The sequence below is a fragment of the Stenella coeruleoalba genome, assembly GCF_951394435.1.
Source record: "Stenella coeruleoalba genome assembly, chromosome: 14".
NCBI classification, from domain to species: Eukaryota; Metazoa; Chordata; class Mammalia; order Artiodactyla; family Delphinidae; genus Stenella; species Stenella coeruleoalba.
In genome coordinates this window covers 49,463,942-49,484,588 of record NC_137160.1, presented here as the reverse complement: position 1 = coordinate 49,484,588, position 20,647 = coordinate 49,463,942, and the positions used below count along the sequence as shown (strand labels likewise).

Below are 20,647 nucleotides of genomic sequence, written 5' to 3'. Positions count from 1 at the left end.
AAACAGCATGGAAGTTCCTCAGAAAACTAAAAATAGAATTACCATATGATCCAGCAATCGCATTCCTGGGAATATACCTGGACAAAACTATAATTCAAAAAGATACGTGCACCCCTATGTTCACAGCAGCACTGTTCACAATAGCCAAAACATGGAAACAACCTAAATGTCCATCAAGAGATGAATGGATAAAGAGGATGTGGTATATATACACAATGGAATACTGCTCAGCCATAAAGAAGAACGAAATAATGCCATTTGCAGTGACATGGATGCAACTAGAGATTATCATACTAAGCGAAGTAAGTCAGAACGAGAAAGACAAATACCACGTGATATCACTTACATGTGGAATCTAAAATATGGCACAAATGAACCTGTCTACAAAACAGAAAAAGAATCACGGACATAGAGAACAGACTTGTGGTTGACAAGGAGGAGGGGGAGAGAGCGGGATGGACTGGGAGTTTGGAGTTGGTAGGTGCAAACTATTATATCCTTAGAAATGATAAACAACAAGATTCTCATGTACAGCACAGGGAACTATATTCAATATCCTGTGATAAACCATAATGGAAAAGAATATAACAAAAGAATGTCTGTATGCTTATAACTGAGTCACTTTGCTGTACAGCAGAGACTGCCACAACATTGTAAATCAACTCTGCTTCAATAAAAAAAATAAAATACGCATTTCTCTCTTTTAAATTTTATAATCCATATTCTTCCCATCTCCCCAAATTTAAGTGTGTATATCCCAAGGATAGGTGGTGATGTGGGATGAGGGAGAAAGGTAAGATTTTTATGGAAAAGGTAAGTAAGTGGTGAGTAAATTATTTTTCAATATTCAAGAAAACAGAAACATATGACAAGGTCAAATACAAATTTCACACGACTTTTAAAGGTAAAACAAAAGGCCTCAAATAAATTTCATGATCACTTCCGGCCATGCAACATACATTTGCTTTTCTAAAATATCACCAAAATTACTGTTAATTCAAATTACTCTTAATATTAATATAATAATTGCCCAGATTACTTACAGTGCAACTTAGGGCGCAGGAAAGAGGGACCTGATAACATTGAATACTCTACCTGTTCTCCTATCCCAAAATGAAACTTTTAAATTTTATGTGGCATATGCCCTGTTTATTTGTGTAGAGAAGAGCTTTATGAAAAAACAAAAAGGCTTAAAAAAAACCTCCTATAATGCCTATTTTTTAAAATAGGAAACTGTTATGTTTTTCCACATATTTGAATGCTGACAATTTCCTAAATTGTCAATTGCAATTGACAATTCCTTACCCACTTTTAAATAGCTAAAGAATATTTTATTACATTTGTAGGTTTCATAAGTTGCATCTTGTACATCAGTTTAACTTTTCTGGTTATGTCACTATCTAGTTGCATTGTGGTTTTTCTTAGTGACCTATCCTCATTCCGAATTTTGAACGGTTCCATCTTAACTTTCACATCTGTGCCATTCTGGGTTTGACTAATTAAAAGGGAACACAGAATGTATGAATATAGTATAATAAATTTCTGTCAGATGCAAAATAACTCCTCCTATGATGCATTACAGCACACACACAAAAGGGCTCCTGGGCCTTAAAAGCTGAGAAATCCTCCTCAGCCATAGGCTATAACAGCATCTATGAAGCACTGCGTTCCTTCAGATACCTTAACGATTCTATGCATCTCTGAACATTCCGAACATACGTCACATGTGTTCTCATTAGACTGTAACGAGGTATGTGTTAAATGGTTAAAGGCTATCTTCTTTTTAGACATTGGGAGACCTGACAGGTTTCCTGTTAGGTACCTTATGCCCTGCACAGAACTTAGCCCCTGACCATAAAGGAGCTGACAGTAACTACAGAAGAGAGGAAGGGCCCTCACAGCTCGCCACATAATCTGCAATGGTAAACTCCATCAAAAGATAGCCATCAACGAGCACGTTTAGAAGATACCCTCTAACCAAAGAGAAGAAAACTCTGGTTTGAGCTAGTTACCTAAAACTCACTGATCTTTTCAAAATAAGTACAAAGTGAAACATTTTTTGTTAACAAGGGGTGATACATATACATCAGAAGTGATATGTACAATTTTTCAGTAGGACAATAGTTGAGACCAACTGTAGCCAGATTCATGGTACAGAAATGGGGTTAGAGCTACACAAATCTACAAATATTAAATAAAAAACCATTCTGTAGAAATTAATGGTTAATAACTACTTATCCCAAAAGTGCTCTTTACAATGACAACAGGATTTATTCTCCACTGATAATTTGATAAAATATTGTACCCTATGAATACCAGCATGCACACATGGCACTGTGTCTATAAACTTGTGTGAAACCAGAGAACTCTAGTGTCTGTGACATCTCATTAATCTGGGACAATCTCTAGGACTAAATCATCAAGCAAATAAAAAAATACTAATGTTATTAGACAGTACAAAATGGCTATGTTCAACAAACCCTGGGTCTTAATAAAAGTCTTTGTGTAAATGTAACTAAATTGTATCAACAAGCAGGCAATATTACCATCCATTCTCAATAAAACCAACAAGAAGATCAAATGACTAGAAACTAAAATAGCATTGGGAGGCAGAGTCATAAAAGATGTATGCTGAAAAGAAGAACCCAGCATCACTTTCAATAGGCACTTCTGAAGAGCCTTTCTACATCGCCAGCTGAAGGATTTATGTTCCCCTAAAACCATGGTATCTAACACCAAGTTTTGTGCTTAGTTCCTACAATTACAGATGATGTTCTTCTTGTAATGGACAAAGTACTTAAGCTAAATCCTTTCCTTGAGGTGATGGAGCAATATAAATATTCAATAGAGAGAAAAAGCAAAAACGAAGAGAACGCATACTTTTCTTTACAAAAGCAAATGCACTTGATAATAAAAAGGCAGCAACGTTCACTGTTAAAGGCCATCCTACCTGTGTTTTTTGATGCCATTGGAGAGAGCATCTCCACCACCACAGTCTTTTCCTTCGGACATTCTGTGCTTTCTACTCCTCAGGTGCTCTCCTTCCTCTTCAAAGCAGTGCGCAGTCACTGCTTCCAATCTACTCAGGGACCGTTCGGACTCGGAATCTGTGGCAGAGCAGGTTCACAGTCAATGAACTGAACTTTGGTGTGAGGCTTCCGTAACAATGGATCTCTCCCTTAACGCATCAGGCTTTGAAACTTAAGCAGCCTACTTTGTCCTTCAACAATCCATCTGTTAACTCCTCCTCAGGGATTTCAGAGAACCTGCACCCAATAAGGCTAAAGTGGATTTAGGAAACAGATATAGGATTATATAAACGTACAACTGTTAGATTGTATACACTAAAAGAGACATCCAGAGATTACCTAATTCTTAAAGAAATTATATTCAGTGGTTTTCCCCCTGAAAAAATTTCTACTTTTATCTTCCCTTTCAAAGCACCTTAAGCATAACTTTAAAAACACAATCAATTTTTTAAACTCATGTATAAAGAAAAAGCTACCGTGGCTGTACTTGGGGGAAGCATAAATTACATCTGATACTACAGACACCAAAGCAAAGGTAATTTTTAACTACTTTAAAAAACACTTCTTCTGATATTATATTATTTAAATTCTCAAAAGCTGAAGTCTGAAGTGGCCATATAAAATCTAATTATCAGGCGGGTGTTTTTAGGATGGAAATGCCACATTCCCAACTGCCTATGCATTCAGCATGGAGCCATCGGCCTGTTTGGGAATAAAAGGACAACTTATCTGCGTACAATACGCTACAGTTTTCAGGCACACTCACATCCTTCATCTCCTTTCAGCATCTCCAGGGTGCTTTGGTGATGGCAAGGAAGGACTACGGGGTTAAGAAGTGTGCCCGCTTACTTGTTTAATGCTCTACGTATTTCAGTTCACAGTAGCAGCCATCCAATCTCTAGAAAACTTTAAATGATGCCTATGCTTTTATTAAAATGTAAATTCCAGGTAACATCTAACTTTCCGTAAGCAGATGACCATACAGGCAACCGTCCTCTGCTCTAGGGAAGCACTCACACCCATTCAAGTAACCTCCCTTAAATAAAAGTTTCAACCATCTGCTTAGTGTGTATTATAGCTAAGATGTTCAGGAAATAAAATTATTTAGTACTTCTTTTCCCCCAACTGCATTCTATAATTCAGCCAAAATCATGGGCTCTTATTTTTATCACATTAGGTTCACGAGTAACAACTGTTGGACAAGTACCACTGCAGGTTGGACAACACACCTTGAACTCTGGACTGTCTAAATGGTGTAAGTTACCTGCAGAAAAGACTCAATGCTACGGAAGTTATTTTTATCTTCTGTAAATATAACTTTACCAGAATTGAAATATAGCTTTGTTGTGACATATACCATATAGCAAAGAAAGAGATATTTTAATAATAAGTTTAAAGCAATAGTTATTTTTCATTGTCAATTTTGGCAGGCAGTGACAATATTTTATGAAAAACAACTGAAGACTTGGGAGATTGGGATTGACATATATACACTAATATGTATAAAATGGATAACTAATAAGAACCTGCTGTATAAAAAAATAAATTCCAAAATTCCAAAAAAAACCCCAAAAGTGAAGACAACCTGCAAAGCCAGTAACAGGGGACTGTCATCCATTAGATGAAATACACAGCTGCTAAAATCACAATTACAAAAGCAAATAAAATAGAAAAATACTTTTAACAGAGTGATAAGTCAAAATAATCAGGATACCATTTTACAACTCTAAAATATAAGCAAAAAAAATTAATTTTATTCTGCCTTAAAGAAAGATCTATCTGGTTCAGGTAAACAGATATCTGTCCAAATGAGAGCAGTGAAACGACAGAAGTTTGTCTAGGGCACAGTGAGGCAAAGAGGGGAAGAGTCCATTTGCTGAGGTAGGCAAAGGGGTATCAGGAAAGGATATAGGAGAGGTGGTATTACCTGAAAACTGGCTTCGTCTCTCTTGGTGGGTGTCAAGCAAAAAGACACAACCAAGCCAAAGAGTGGGAGAAAGAAGGATTTATTATTTGCAGGAAATAAGGAGAACACCGGGGATCTTTCCCAAGGCAGTGTCTCCCCAACAGCAAAACTGGGGAAGTTTTACACTAAGGGTGCCTGCATATTCATGAATGGGCCTGGGCAGTATATGCATATTCATGAAGGGGTTTTGAGCAGAGGAGAATTCAAAAGAGAATTGAGGCAAAGGTTGACAGAGTCCAAGCTTTAGCTGATTGAAGTCATGAGGGTCAGAAAAGGTCAACAGTTGATCTGGTGGTTGGTTGCAGGCTCAAGAGGAGCGCCGTTTGAATTCTGTAAAACAGCTCAAGAAAGTGTTTCAGGCTAATCTTTACCACTGAAAACAGAACTGGGAGTCTTTACAACTGATTTATCATCTTTGCTACTGCAACTTCTCTTGCCTGGTAACAGTCCTGTTTGTTCCTGCATTATTTTGTTCCCTCAAGATCATTAATTACTGAGACCTGTTCAAGGGCAAGCACTGTGGCCAGGCTTAGATCACAAAATGGTTTAGGCTAAAAATGGCTTCTCTTATGTCAAGAAAGCCATGCCTGGTTCGTTTTCTTTGGGGACCCCCTACCTTATCTGCTTACAGTGGAACAACAGGTAAATCTCAAAACAATGAGAATGGTGCTCAGGTGGAGGTGAGGGAAGAGTTGTTCAGAGGAAGCGGCATGAGCACAACCTGAACCAAAGAGGGTGACAGTGGTCTTGGGGGGAAGATCGGGTGGTTTTTTCACTTTCACATTTTTAAGTTTGTTTCATATGAAAAAATTAAGAATTTAAAGAGCCAAACAAAATAACCCTGTCTGCATTGGTTAGTATTAATCAAGATGCATTATTACTTTATAATTTAGATGTCATGAAAACCAAAATGCACTGAAGCAAAAAACCTCAAGCACTCAAGCATTTATTAAACATCACTCTGCACAGGATACTGTGTTTGCTATTTAAGGGATACAAATCATAAGACAGGGACTAATCCATTTCCAAAGAAAATTCTTAACAAAAAGCAGATATACAATAAACACCAAACAAGAGGTAAGGCAGTAAGAACTTCTATGAAGCAAAGACTTTACTCAGAACAAGATTTAAACTTACTGAACACAAGCTGAAGACCTACTACCTTCATCCAATCATAGGAGCGCTGTGCTTACCCCTAGGGACACGCTATCAGGTGGCAGTACAAACCCTTATCATTCCCCTCCCCTCCCCTCCACCCCAAGGGTAGCAACTTGACTTCCTCTCTGCCCCCTCTCCTAGTCTCTCTCACCCTGTTCATCCACCTCTCCCCTCCCCCCAACCCTTATTTCTCTCTACCTTGCTCCCAACCTCCTTCCCCCTCTAATATAATCAGGCTATGCCCACCCTTCCCCTGAAGGGCTCTAGCAAAGATCACCAATTACCGCCATACTGCAAAGTTAGTCCAATAATCATTTTTTAATTCTTATCATGACTCGTCCACCACATCTTATACTGCTTACATCATTCTTCCCCTCCTTTATTTGGTGCAAGGCATGGTGGGTGATTCAAAGAACAGTGAGATGTGGTCCCTGTCCATGGTCGAGCAGAGGTAGACCGTTTTGTGAAAACATGAGTTCAGTGAATTACTCCTGGTGCAGTGGCGTAAGTCTGGATGGGGGCAGTGGGCCACACAGGAGGGAACAGCCAGTTTCACACAGTGAAGGACTGGGTATCCAGAGATGATTGTGACTGACGGCTGAGCTAAGTTGACAAGGAGTAAGACTGGGGGTGGAGGAGGGAGTTACAATAGAGGAACTGTTCCAGGCATAAGGGAGCGGCATGATGCAAGGCAGGGAGGAAAGAAGGAGCATTCAGTAAGGTGGGAGGAGAAGACGCGAGAAAGGAGTGGTGACAGGGCGGCTGGGGGGAAATGAAGCTATGAATCAGTCATGAAGCTGACTACTCAGGATGAATAAAGATCAACGGCAGGCAGTGGGAAAAGAGGGCATAAAATGAAGCGGGAATGAGGTAGTATCCCATTCCACGCCGTAAAGTTCTTTCACCCGCTAGAGGCAAATCGTCAGCTCATCTCTGAGCATTCTAGCTTCAGAGGCAAAGGAGGAAACACGATCAGTGACATGATTTACAGTGTCCTCGAGATAAAAACGAACTTGTTGATTAAGAACAAAAGCTCAGTTACTTCTAGTACTATGTATACAGTGAGACATAGCTTGGACTTACATTGTGGGCAATAAGGAGCCATCCTTAACTTCTATGCCTCCAATGCATGAGTCACGCCAATACGCCTCCAGCAAAGGATCATTTCATTTGGAGACCCACGGGTCCAGATATATTTAAATTCTAACGTGTTTACCTAAGTAGCAAAGCATAGTCCCTGTGGAGGCTTACTGATTAAGGTGAAGCCTGACCATATGAGTAATTTTTTTTTGAATTTTTGAATTTTATTTTTTATACAGCAGGTTCTTATTAGTTATCTATTTTATACATATTAATGAATACATGTCAATCCCAATCTCCCAACTCATCCCACCACCGCCCCCTGCCACTTCCCCCCCCTTGGTGTCTGTATATCTGTGTCTCTACATCTGTGTCTCTATTTCTCCACATCTGTGTCTCTATTTCTGCCCTGCAAACCAGTTCATCTGTACCATTTTTTCTAGGTTCCCCATATATGCATTAATTTACGATATCTCTTTTTCTCTTTCTGACTTACTTCATTCTGTATGACAGTCTCCAGATCCATCCACATCTCTCCAAATGGCCCAATTTCATTCCTTTTTATGGCTGAGTAATATTCCGTTTTGTATAAATGTAACACATCTTCTTTACCCATTCGTCTGTCGATGGAAATTTAGGTTGTTTCCATGACCTGGCAATTGTAAATAGTGCTGCAGTGAACACTGGGGTGCATGTTTTCTCTGGGTATATGCCCATTAGCAGGATTGCTGGGTCGTATGGTAATTCTATTTTTAGTTTTTTAAGGAACCTCCATACTGTTCTCCATAATAGCTGTATCAATTTACATTCCCACCAACAGCGCAAGACGGTTCCCTTTCCTAAACACCCTCTCCAGCATTTGTTGTTGGCAGATTTTCTGATGATGCCCATTCTGACTGGTGTGAGGTGATACCTCATTGTAGTTTTGATTTGCATTTCTCTAATAATTAGTGATGCTAAACAGCTTTTCATGTGTTTCTTGGCCATCTGTATGTCTTCTTTGGAGAAATGTCTATTTAGGTCTTCTGCCCATTTTTGGATTGGGTTGTTTTTTTAATATTGAGCTGCATGGGCTGTTTATATATTTTGGAGATTACTCCTTTGTCCATTGATTCATTTGCAAATATTTTCTCCCATTCTGAGGGTTGTCTTATCATCTTGTTTGTAGTTTCCTTTGCTTTGCAAAAGCTAAGTTTCATTAGGTGCCATTTGTTTTTATTTCCATTACTCTACAAGGTGGATCAAAAAAGATCTTGCTGTGACTTATGTAAAAGAGTGTTCTTCCTATGTTTTCCTCTAAGAGTTTTATAGCATCCAGCCTTACATTTAGGTCTATAATCTATTTTGAGTTTATTTTTGTGTATGGTGTTAGGGAGTGTTCTAATTTCATTCTTTTAAATGTAGCTGTCCAGTTTTCCCAGCACCACTTATTGAAGAGACTGTCTTTTCTCTATTGCATATCCTTGCCTCCTTTGTCATAGATAAGTTGACCACAGGTGCGTGGGTTTATCTCTGGGCTTTCTATCCTGTTCCATTGATCTATATTTCTGTTTCTGTGCCAGCACCATATTATCTTGATTACTGTAGCTTTGTAGTATAGTCTGAAGTCAGGGAGTCTGATTCCTCCAGTTCCATTTTTTTCACCCAAGACTGCTTTGGCTATTCAGGGTCTTCTGTGTCTCCATACAAATTTTAAGATTTTTTGTTCTACTTCTGTAAAAAATGCCATTGGTAATTTGATAGGGATTGCATTGAACCTGTAGATTGCTTTGGGTAGTATAGTCATTTTCATGATATTGATTCTTCCAATCCAAGAACATGGTATATCTCTCCATCTGTTTGTGTCATCTTTGATTTCTTTCATCAGTGTCTTATAGTTTTCTGAGTACAGAACTTTTACCTCCTTAGATAGGTTTATTCCTAGGTATTTTATTCTTTTTGTTGCAATGGTGAATGGGATTGTTTCCTTAATTTCTCTTTCTGACCTTTCGTTGTTAGTGTACAGGAATATAAGAGGTTTCTGTTCATTAATTTTGTATCCTGCAACTTTACTAAATTTATTGATTAGCTCTAATTGTTTTCTGATGGCATCTTCAGAATTCTCTATGTATAGTATCATGTCATCTGCAAACAGTGACAGTTTTACTTCTTGTCCAATTTGGATTCCTTTTTCTTTTTCTTCTTTGATTGCCGTGGCTAGGACTTCCAAAATTACGTTGAATAATAGTGGCGAGAGTGGTCATCCTTGTCTTGTTCATGATCTTAGAGGAAATGCTTTCAATTTTTCATCATTGAGAATGATGTTTGCTGTGGGTTTGTCATATATGGCCTTTATTATGTTGAGGTAGGTTCCCTCTCCGTCCACTTTCTGGAGAGTTTTTATCATAAATGGATGTTGAATTTGGTCAAAAGCTTTTCCTGCATATACTGAGATGATCATAACGGTTTTTATTCTTCAATTTGTTAATATGGTGTATCACATTGATTGATCTGCATATACTGAAGAATCCTTGCATCCCTGGGATAAATCCCATTTGACCATGGTGTATGATCCTTCTAATGTGTTGTTGGATCCCGTTTGCTAGTATTTTGTTGAGGATTTTTGCATCTACATTCATCAGTGATACTGGTAATTTTCTTTTTTTTGTAGTATCTCTGTCTGGTTTTGGTATCAGGGTGATGGTGGCCTCATAGAATGGGTTTGGGAGTGTTCCTTCCTCTGCAATTATTTGGAAGAGTTTCAGAAGGATGGGTGTTAGCTCTTCTCTAAATGTTTGATAGAATTCACCTGTGAAGCCATCTGGTCCTGGGCTTTTGTTTGTTGGAAGATTTTTAATCACAGTTTCAATTTCATTACCTGGGATTGGTCTGTTCCTATTTTCTATTTTTTCCTGGTTCAGTCTTGGAAGTTTATACCTTTCTAAGAATTTGTCCATGTCTTCCAGGTTGTCCATTTTATTGGCATAGAGTTGCCTGTAGTAGTCTCTTTTGATGCTTTGTATTTCTGCAGTGTCCATTGTAACTTCTCCTTTTTCATTTCTAATTTTATTGATTTGAGTCCTCTCCCTCTTTTTCTTGATGAGTCTCGCTAAAAGTTCATCAATTCTGTTTATCTTCTCAAAGAACCAGTTTTTAGTTTTATTGATCTTCGCTATTGTTTTCTTTGTTTCTATTTCATCTATTTCTGTTCTGGTCTTTATGATTTCCTTCCTTCTACTAACTTAGGGTTTTGTTTGTTCTTCTTTCTCTAGTTCCTTTAGGTGTAAGGTTAGATTGTTTGAGATTTTTCTTGTTTCTTGAGGTAGGACTGTATTGCTATAAACTTCCCTCTTAGAACTGCTTTTGCTGCATCCCATAGGTTTTGGATCATGTTTTTGTTGTCATTTGTCTCTAGGTATTTTTTGATTTCCTCTTTGATTTCTTCAGTGATTTCTTGGTTATTTAGTAGCACACTGTTTAGCCTCCATGTGTTTGTGTTTTTTACGTTTTTTTCCTTGTAATAGATTTCTAATCTCATAGCGTTATTGTTGGAAAAGATGCTTGATATGATTTCAATTTTCTTAAATTTACTGAGGCTTGATTTGTGGCCCAAGATGTGATCTATCCTGGAGAAAGTTCCGTGTGCACTTTAGAAGAAAGTGTAATCTGCTGTTTTTGGATGGAATGTCCTATAAATATCAATTAAATCTATCTGGTCTGTTGTGTCATTTAAAGCTTGTGCTTCCTTATTAATTTTCTGTCTGGATGATGTGCCCACTGGTTTAAGTGAGGTGTTAAAGTCCCCCACTGTTATTGTGTTACTGTCGATTTCCTCTTTTAGAGCTGTTAGCAGCTGTCTTATGTATTGAGGTACTCCTATGTTGGGTGCATATATAGTTGTTATATCTTCTTCTTGGATTGATCTCTTGATCATTATGTAGTGTCCTTCCTTGTGTCTTATAACATTCTTTATTTTAAAGTCTATTTGATCTGATATGAGTATTGCTACTCCAGCTTTCTTTTGATTTCCATTTGCATGGAATATCTTTTTCCATCCCCTCACTTTCAGTCTGTATGTGCCCCTGAAGTGGGTCTCCTGTAGACAGCATATATACGGGTCTTGTTTTTGTATCCATTCAGCAAGCCTGTGTCTTTTGGTTGGAGCATTTAATCCATTCACGTTTAAGATAATTATCAATATGTATGTTCCTATGACCATTTTCTTAATTGTTTTGCGTTTGTTTTCATAGCTCCTTTTCTTCTCTTGTGTTTCCCACTTAGAGAAGTTCCTTTAGCATTAGTTGTAGAGCTGGTTTGGTGGTGTTGAATTCTCTTAGCTTTTGCTTGTCTGTAAAGCTTTTGATTTCTCCATCGAATCTGAATGAGATTCCTGCCTGGTAGAGTAATCTTGGTTGTAGGTTCTTCCCTTTCATCACTTTAAATATATCATGCCACTCCCTTCTGGCTTGTAGAGTTTCTGCTGAGAAATCAGCTGCTAACCTTATGGGAGTTCCATTGTATGTTATTTGTTGTTTTTCCCTTGTTGCTTTCAATAATTTTTCTTTGTCTTTAATTTTTGTCAGTTTGATTACTATGTGTCTCAGCATGTTTCTCCTTGGGTTTATCCTGCCTGGGACACTCTCCATGTCCTGGACTTGGGTGGCTATTTCCTTTCCCATGTTAGGGAAGTTTTCGACTATAATCTCTTCAGATATTTTCTCAGGTCCTCTCTCTCGCTCTTCTCCTTCTGGGACCCCTATAATGTGAATGTTGTTGTGTTTAATGTTGTCCCAGAGGTCTCTTAGGCCATCCTCATTTCTTTTCATTCTTTTTTCTTTATTCTGTTCTGTGGCAGTGAATTCCACCATTCTGTCTTCCAGGTCACTTATCCGTTCTTCTGCCTCAGTTTTTCTATTGATTCCTTCCTAGTGTATTTTTCATTTCAGTTATTGTATTGTTCATCTATTTGTTCTTTACTTCTTCTAGGTGTTCATTCTTTAATTCTTCTAGGTCTTTGTTAAACAATTCTTGCATCTTCTCAATCTTTTCCTCCATTGTTTTTCCGAGGTCCTGGATCATCTTCGCTATCATTATTCTGAATTCTTTTTCTGGAAGGTTGCCTATCTCCACTTCATTTAGTTGTTTCCCTGGGGTTTTATCTTGTTCCTTCATGTGGTACAAAGTCCTCTGCCTTTTCATTTTGTCTGTCTTTCTGTGAATGTGGTTTTGCTTCCACAGGCTGCAGAATTGTAGTTCTTCTTGCTTCTCCTGTCTGCCCTCTGGTGGATGAGGCTATCTTAGAGGCTTGTGCAAGCTTCCTGATGGGAGGGACTGGTGGAGGGTAGAGCTGGGTGTTGCTCTGGTGGGTAGAGCTCAGTAAAACTTTAATCTGCTGATGAGTGGGGCTGGGTTCCCTCCCTGTTGGTTGTTTGGCCTGAGGCAACCCAGCAATGGAACGTACCTGGCTCATAAGAGTAATTTTCAAGTGATAGATCTTAGTGCTGCTGAGGTGATAATGCAATCTTAAAACAGGTTTTTCAATTTTGCCTGCACATACGAATATCAAATAGGCCAGACCTTATCTACCATTCAGTGTTTCTGGGCAATACATTAATGCCTCAGTGGAAAGCATAAAGTATTGGAAAGAGTGTGCTTAACACCTTATACATGGTGGTTATAATAGTAAGGGTACTGTACATGCTTTAAAAACAAACAAATGGGGGGGGAAGTTACTGTTTAATGGGTACAGTTTTATTTGGGGATGATGGAAAAGTTCTGGCAATGGACAGCAGTGCTGGTTGGACAAAAATGCACTTAATGACACTGAACCGCATGCTTAAAAATGGTTAAAATGGTATATGTGTTATGTTTATTTTACCAGAATAAAACCAAAACCAAGTAAAACCCAAAACAAAAAAGCAAACAAAAACCTGTCAAGCCAACGCCAAAGACCTATCATGCTGGATGCATGGTCTATATTCTGGTCCTGTCATCTCTCACCTCAATGCCAGTGATGAAAGAAAGCCACACAGACATGGAGAAAAATTGGTGGATTTTTACACAGATGTATTTTTGAATACAGCAGCAGAAATGTTAACAGTATCCACACCTAGATTTCAGACAAAATTAGCCTTTCATTTTCCCTTTTATTTCTCACTGCATTTTCCCCTTACGCACATCTGTGTTTCTATACTAAGTAGAGACACACAAAATTTTCAGGATGCTTCAATCCATCCCTGAAAAACAGGGTAAGGGATTTATAAAATAGCCTTACATTATTCACTGAACTTTAAATGGGCAGTTAGGAAAACCTGTATAGCCCTATGTAATGACTATACATGGAAATGGAATACTTAGTTTGTACTTACTCGTGGGTTTGTTTATTCCCATCTATTTCCAAAAAGGATTCAGGTGGTTTAATTACTAATTATATTTTATATAAAAAGTGTCATAACATCACTCTGAAAAACAGGCTGTATTTTACAAGATAAATACTCTAGGCTATGTACAAGCATTTAAGGTAGACAGGATCTTTGCCTGATTAAAACAGTGGTATTAATAGAAAGTTTGTTCACAGATCTCTGGTGGCCCAGAAACTTAAAAGCTCTGTCCACATTGGGATTTAAAATAATTTCGAACACATTTCAGATTGAACACTATCCCCTTTCAACCAAACAGCTTGGAAGCCAATGGCTGTGACTGGGTTAACATGGCTTTAAAACTTTACTCATCAAGTTGTATGAGTTAAATGTGTACAGCTTTTTGTATGTCAATCATACCTCAAAGTGGTGTAAAAAAAACTTCAGCATTAAGAGGATCATTACCTTTATCCTACTTTTTTGAGTTTCTCCTATTAAAAGGCTGAAAGAGGTCATAAAATTAATGATATAAACATGCCAACAATTCTTACGTTATGCCGATAAGTATTTTAACATGACCTCTGAAAACTAACTTGAGAACAAATAGTACAAAGGAGCAAGATGTGGAAGAACTGTGGATAATGTCCAAATAGCCCCTCCCCGTTACTTAAGGTAACAGGAAATAGTCAGAAGGCACACACGCTCAATTTAATACCTTCATTGTTTATGCTTTCCCAAGAACTAGGCATCTTCTAAGAATGTCCAAAGTAACCCCAAAGTAACTCCAGCTTAAAATACCAGTGCCAAATGTTTATTTAGCTTTAATGTACAATCCTGTAAACTCAAAAATAACGTAGTAAATACGAAGCACACAAGGAAAATCAATGAAACCTACCACATCTAAAATAAACTGTAAACAGAAAATCCGGGTGAGTCCAGAAGGGGCTGCCAAGAGATTGCTACAATAACCTACTGAGGAAGTGACAAAAGCTTGAAACAGAATGGTGGCAGCAAGCAACAAGAGTCAGAGACATTCTAGACATATCCTCCCTGAATGAGGTGCAAGGTCACAATCGGCCAAATGGTACAGTGTTGATTACGACAGTTTCTTAAAAGTACTGGCTTTTCCCCAAGCAACTAAATCTACTATGATTTTCCCCAACTTGCAAAATCTGCACATGTAACTGCGGATGAAGAATTATTCAAAACATTTGTGTGTGGGCTACTGAAAAACTTATGTGTATCTATTTTGGGTGACTAAATCCAGACCTTCCCAATTTGTCCTGTTGACATCTTTAAAATCATTTTCAAGGTCACCTATGCATTCACTCTACAAAGAAAATATTCTAGAACTAAAGACCAGTCATAGAATAATCCACAGTTATAAAAGAAAGTTCTTTCATGTGACTTCAGTTTAATAAATCAACACTTACCAAATACCTACCATGTACCTGGCAAAGAAAGGGCTCGTTGCTGAAACAGTTTAGAAAGATTAATGAGATATGGGTGGTGCCCTCCAGATATTCAAAGTGCAATCTAGTGGAAGACGTGCAAGTAAACATATGTTTATACAAAGTGTGGGAAAACTTGAAGAAGTCACTCTCAGAGGAAGCAGGATAAGTTTCCAGGCAAACTTTCCAGGCAGAGATGACATCTGAGCTGTAATGATGACTAAGAATTTAAGGCAGGAAAAGAGAATATCAGGTGTAAGGGGAAGAGCAACAGTCCCACGCCTGAAAGAACAAGGTGTGTGTCTAAGAATATCTGGCATAGCTAGAGAGGCGAGTAGCCAGAGGGAAAAGATGTGGTCGTCAGAGATGAAGCTTAAACGTGGGTCAGATCACAGAGTTTACACTGAATCTGTAGTAATGGAGAGTCTTTGGATGTTTTGCCAGGGAGTGATAAGATCCATTTTACACTTTACAGATAACTCTGACACATCAGTGTCCCATGGCCACTGTAACAATTAGCATAACTTGGTGGCTTAAAAACAACAAAATTGTAGTCTTTCATAACTCTGGAGGCCAGAACTCCAAAATCAGTTTCAATGAACGAAAACCAAAGCGTTTGCAGGACCACCATCCCTCTGAAGGCTCTAACGAAAGTCCATTCCTTGACTCTTGCCTCTGGTGGCTTCCAGCTTTCCTGGGCTTGTGGCCACATCACTCTAATCTCTGCCTCCATCCTCACATTGCCTTCTCCTCTGTGGGTCTAATCTCCCTCTACCTTTCTCTTATAAGGATACTTGTGACAGCACTTAGGTCCCACCCAGATAATCCATGATGATCTCACCTCAAATTCCTTAACTTAATCCCATTTGCAAAGATCTTTTTTTCCAAAAAAAGGTTATAGGTTACTGGGATGAGCAGGTGAACGTATCCTTGGGGGACCATTTTTCTGCCCACCACACCTGACAATACGCGATGTGGAAGATGGGCTGGCAGGGATAATGACCAGAAGCGGGAAGACAAAGTCTGTGGGCTCAAAAGCTGAACTAAGGCCCCGACAGTGAATACTGGGGCAGAAAATAGGAAGAGAAAAGAAGACAACTAGATACTTAGATATGGGGAGGGTGTGAGGAAAGGGGGTAAGAGATGACTTTCACATCTGTAGTTTGCATGGTGGGTAGATGATGATGCCATTAGCCAAGACAGGGCATATACAAGGGGGCAGATCAGGATGACAAGTCCAGTTTCCACTATACGGAGTTTGAGATGCTTTGGGCCAAAGTGAGAATTTTCAGTAAATAGGTGGAAATCCTCAGCACATCATTATCTGCCACAACCAACTGGTCTTCAAGTTCAGTCAACGTAGCCTTTAAAATGTATCCCCAAATTTTATTCACTCAAATATCTGAACTCCTAACAGGTGCCAAAGTCTATGTAAGTTGCTAGGGATGCAAAGTTCCTTAAGGGATTTACAGTCTGGTTGAGTGGCAGGGCTGACAAAAAAACATAAGCATACAAAACTTCAACTACAGGAAATGCTATGGGACTATGATGCATGGGGAGCCTACAGCAGGGATTTCATCAAGTCAAGAAAGTCAACCAGGCTTCCTTGAGGGACAAAGGTCAGGATATGTATTCATTAAAGCAATAAAGGGAGGAACTGAAACTTCCCATTCTCACTTAAGTTGCTTTTATGGAAATTCCTGTCATCTCTCATCTAGGACACTAGGACCTCAAATCAATCTTTACTCCTAAAATACTCATATGCTAATAGAATGTAAACTCCTAAGTAGGGACCATGTCTTATTTTCTTTGAATTTCCAATTCTTAATATAATGCAAGAATATTATAAAAATTCCACAATGTTTACTAAAAAAAAAAACTTTATAAAATATTCAATACTAATCTGACATCACTCTGTATACTTAATCACGTTTGTCGGCTGCCTACCACTTAACAGGCTAAAATGAAAAATCTTCAGCAGAATCTTCTCACAAGACTCATTACAAGCTGGTCCTAAATTACTTTCTTGGCTTCATCCCATCACTATTTCTCAGCATCCAATACGCTCACCCCTGCCTCAGCCATAGTGCATTTTCATGATGTCTTTGAAAACTATTTTTCTCTACCTTTGCATGTGTTTTCTTGTTCCACAAAGCATATCTGACCACCATCTTATCCGTCTGGAGAACTCCTTCCTGACTCTTCACAACACCCCTCAAGCATCGCTTATTCTGTGATGCTCTCCCCAACTTTCCCAAGCAGTTAGCTGCCTCTCCTCTGAATTTCTGTAACACTCCTTACGTATGAGTTGGTGACGCTAATTCATTTACTTGTTCAATAAATATGTATTGAGCGCCTCCTTCTCCGTCTGTCTAGCACTAGTGTAGGGGCTGGGATGCATCCATGCACTAAGCAAAATGCCTCTCTCACTGAGGAGCTTATATTCTACTTGTAGAAGATCTACAAATGAATGAACATTATGTGTGAAAGATGCTGTATTTTTTGTTTTTTGTTTTTTGGGTTTTTTAAAGGCAAGAGAAAAAGGATAGAAAATGATACAGTGAAGGTCTTTCTGAGCAGAAAAAGGAAGGAAGTGGGGGAGTAAGCACTGTAGACATTTGGGATTAGAGAGCTCCAGGCAGAGGGAAAGTGAAGGCCTAGAAGAGAACATGCTTGGCAAGTCCAGGAACTTGCATTGAGGCCAGTGATGGAAGGAAGTGAGTGAGGAGGACAGAGCAGATCTCAGAAGGTGGCAGATGGCCAGAACGAGGCCTTCTGGCTTTTATTCCAGCCAGGAAGCAAAGCCATTGGAGGGTTCCATGCAGGGAACTGACATGAACAGATTCACGTTTGGAAACGATCACTCTGAATGCTGTTATTTAAAATATTGCTGGAGACGCGGGTACAAGCAGAGGGACCAGTCAGAAAGCCCCTGTCAGAAACCAGGTGAGAGATGATGGGGGCCAGGGTGGTGGGAGTGGAATGATGAGAAGTGGTCAGACTCTGCTATATGTTGTAGGTAGAGCTGACGGAATTTGTTGATGGACTGAATGTGAATGTTGATGGACTGAAAGACAGATCCTCCATCTACCAAAGTATGGACCACAGGAGGGGCAGGCTTGTGAGCAGAAATCAAGAATTCTCTTCTGGACATTCTAAGACACCCTGGAGATCTCATGAGATATTTAAGTGAATGTGCCAAGTAGACAGTTAGACAGGAGTCTGAAATTCAGGGGGCAAGACTGACTGAGTCTAGAGACGTAAAGTTTTGGACTTAGCAAAATTTGGACAATATTCACAGGCATGGGACCAGATGAGCTCGTGCAAGGCAAGCTGCTCAAGCTTTAATGTCCATATGAAGCCCCTACGGATTTGAAAACATGCAAATTCTTATTCACTAGGTCTGAGTTGGGGCCTGCGGCTCTGCAGTTCCAACAAGCTTCCAGGTGAAGGTGACGCTCCTGATCCGGAGACCACACTCTGAGTACAAAGGATCTAAAGGGTGAGTGCAGAAAACAACGCCTGCATCCCAAGACACGCTAACATCTACAGTCAGAAGGATACAAGACAACAAGCAAAGGGAACTGAGAAGTAAAATCAAAAGAGACTGGCACTCTGGAAAGCAAGTAAAGTGTTCCATGAAGGAAGGAGGAATCAACAACTTTAAGTGCTGGTGAAAGGCCGACAAAGATGCGAACTGAGAGAGGACCACTCAGTTAGGCAGCTGAGTATGGGACAGCGGTGATTTAGTCGAGAGCGGCTGCAGGGGAATCGTGAGAATAAACATAAATAGAGGCTGTTCAAGAAAGAATTCTAGAAGAGGAAAGTGATGTGGATCAAAGGTATCTGTATAAGATACAGCATTCTGAAAGATAAGATAGCTGATGGGCATCAGGAATAACTGATTACCTGGGAGAAAGAAGGAGCTACATTAATGTCCTGATGTAAGTCAGAGGCACTGGGATCCCAGGCACGTACAGAGGGGCTGGCGTCAGTTAGGGACATAACATTCTTCGATGTAGAGAAGCAGAATATGCCCACACATGTACACAGCCAGGTGTGTGAGTGGAAACACGAGGAGTTTCTCAGTGACATAAATAATGTCCTCCGATGGAGCAGAACAGAGGATGAAGGTATTAGAAATTTTAAGTGAGAAAAGTATGAAATAAGCATGTAAAAGGAACTGACAAGGGAAATGAAATAGGACTGCTGGGCAGCAAAAGGGCACCACAGAAATTAAACAGCTGTGGGTCTCAAGCAAGAGCTGCCAGCGTGGCCAGTCACTTGAGCACCGGTGCGGAAGGAGGGGAGGGATGGGCTGGGTGAGCACAGTGCAGGGAGAGAAAGGCAGGGGGGCGATTATATGACAGCCCGCGCCATCTGAGCTGGTAAGGACGGAACAAGGACACGAGCGGAGAGGAACAGTGAAAACATGGAGAAGACACTGTGGTTGGTCAAAGAAATGTTGGGATCAGGGTTTTTAAGAGAATGGGTTGAAAGACAGGAGACAGTGGTTAGATTGTGGGATGTATAAAACTGAGATGACGGCGTAGATATAGTCACTGAGAACGGCAAACTCCGGGGGCTGATCTTGGGAGTGAGTAGCTCTGGTGGGCTGGAGGCCCAAACCCTTTTCACGTCACATTGTGCCCATCTTTCCATGCTCAGCCTCTTCCCCTGGACTGACTACGAAACCCTGATTCAGGGGCTGAATCTTCTTTCCCTTGGTAGTGCCATGCCTGGCAAAGCACTGCACACAGTGGGCACTGGGTAAGTGTGTCTGGTTAAGGACATGCTCTCAACACTAGTACAAAATGCACATGGTTTTACAGTGATTTTTTTTTTTTTTTTTTTTTTTTTTTTGCGGTACACAGGTCTCTCACCGCTGCAGCCTCTCCCGTTGCGGAGCACAGGCTCCGGAGGCACAGGCTCAGCGGCCACGGCTCACGGGCCCAGCCGCTCCGCGCCATGTGGGATCCTCCCGGACCAGGGCACGAACCCGTATCCCCTGCGTCGGCAGGCGGACTCTCAACCACTGCGCCACCAGGGAAACCCTGCTGGATAATTTTTTAATGTTATAAACACAAAACGAGAGTAAGAGCCCCGGGCACTACTTAGATTTTCTCCAGAGTGTTGTACCATACTACACACAGAAGGGGTTTAATAACACCCATACTCTGTGGTACCCAATTTGCTGCACATCATATCAACCAATGAACTTGTTTTGTACTGGGCAACAGAGGAAATACAAAAGTTAAGACAACAAGGTCTCTGTCCTTAAGGGAAATGCAGGGCTTGGGGGAAGATGAGGAACAAAGACACAAAAAGTTATATAACAAGAAAAAGGGCAAGAACAAGGTAGTATGGCTAATCGTCAAAAATAAAATAAAAAAAAAAGACCAGAGAAAAAAGTGCTGGGAATACAGAGGAGGGAGAGATCTCCACATCCTAGGCAGGTCCAGACAAGAGTAAAGACTCACAGAAAAGGCCCAGATAAGAACTGTACAGGTTATTTCAAAACTAAACTGTAGAAGAGGACACCAGGCTCAGAAACATAAAGAACAGAGCGCACAGCCTTTACTAAAAGGTCACGGTGCTCTTCGGCTTTCCTGCCAATACCTCTGA

At 39.8% G+C, this 20,647-nt stretch overlaps 1 protein-coding gene across 15 annotated transcripts in view; it reads right to left on the bottom strand.

Moving 5' to 3' along the window:
• Window positions 1-20,647, bottom strand: part of OSBPL1A (oxysterol binding protein like 1A) — a 210,464-nt gene that overhangs the window by 66,237 nt on the left and 123,580 nt on the right. For all 15 annotated transcript variants that reach the window (XM_079942363.1, XM_079942362.1, XM_079942360.1 and 12 more), the window contains one exon: window positions 2,951-3,107. In XM_079942363.1, the coding sequence (XP_079798489.1) occupies window positions 2,951-3,107 (157 nt within the window). The remainder of the gene's footprint in view (window positions 1-2,950; window positions 3,108-20,647) is intronic.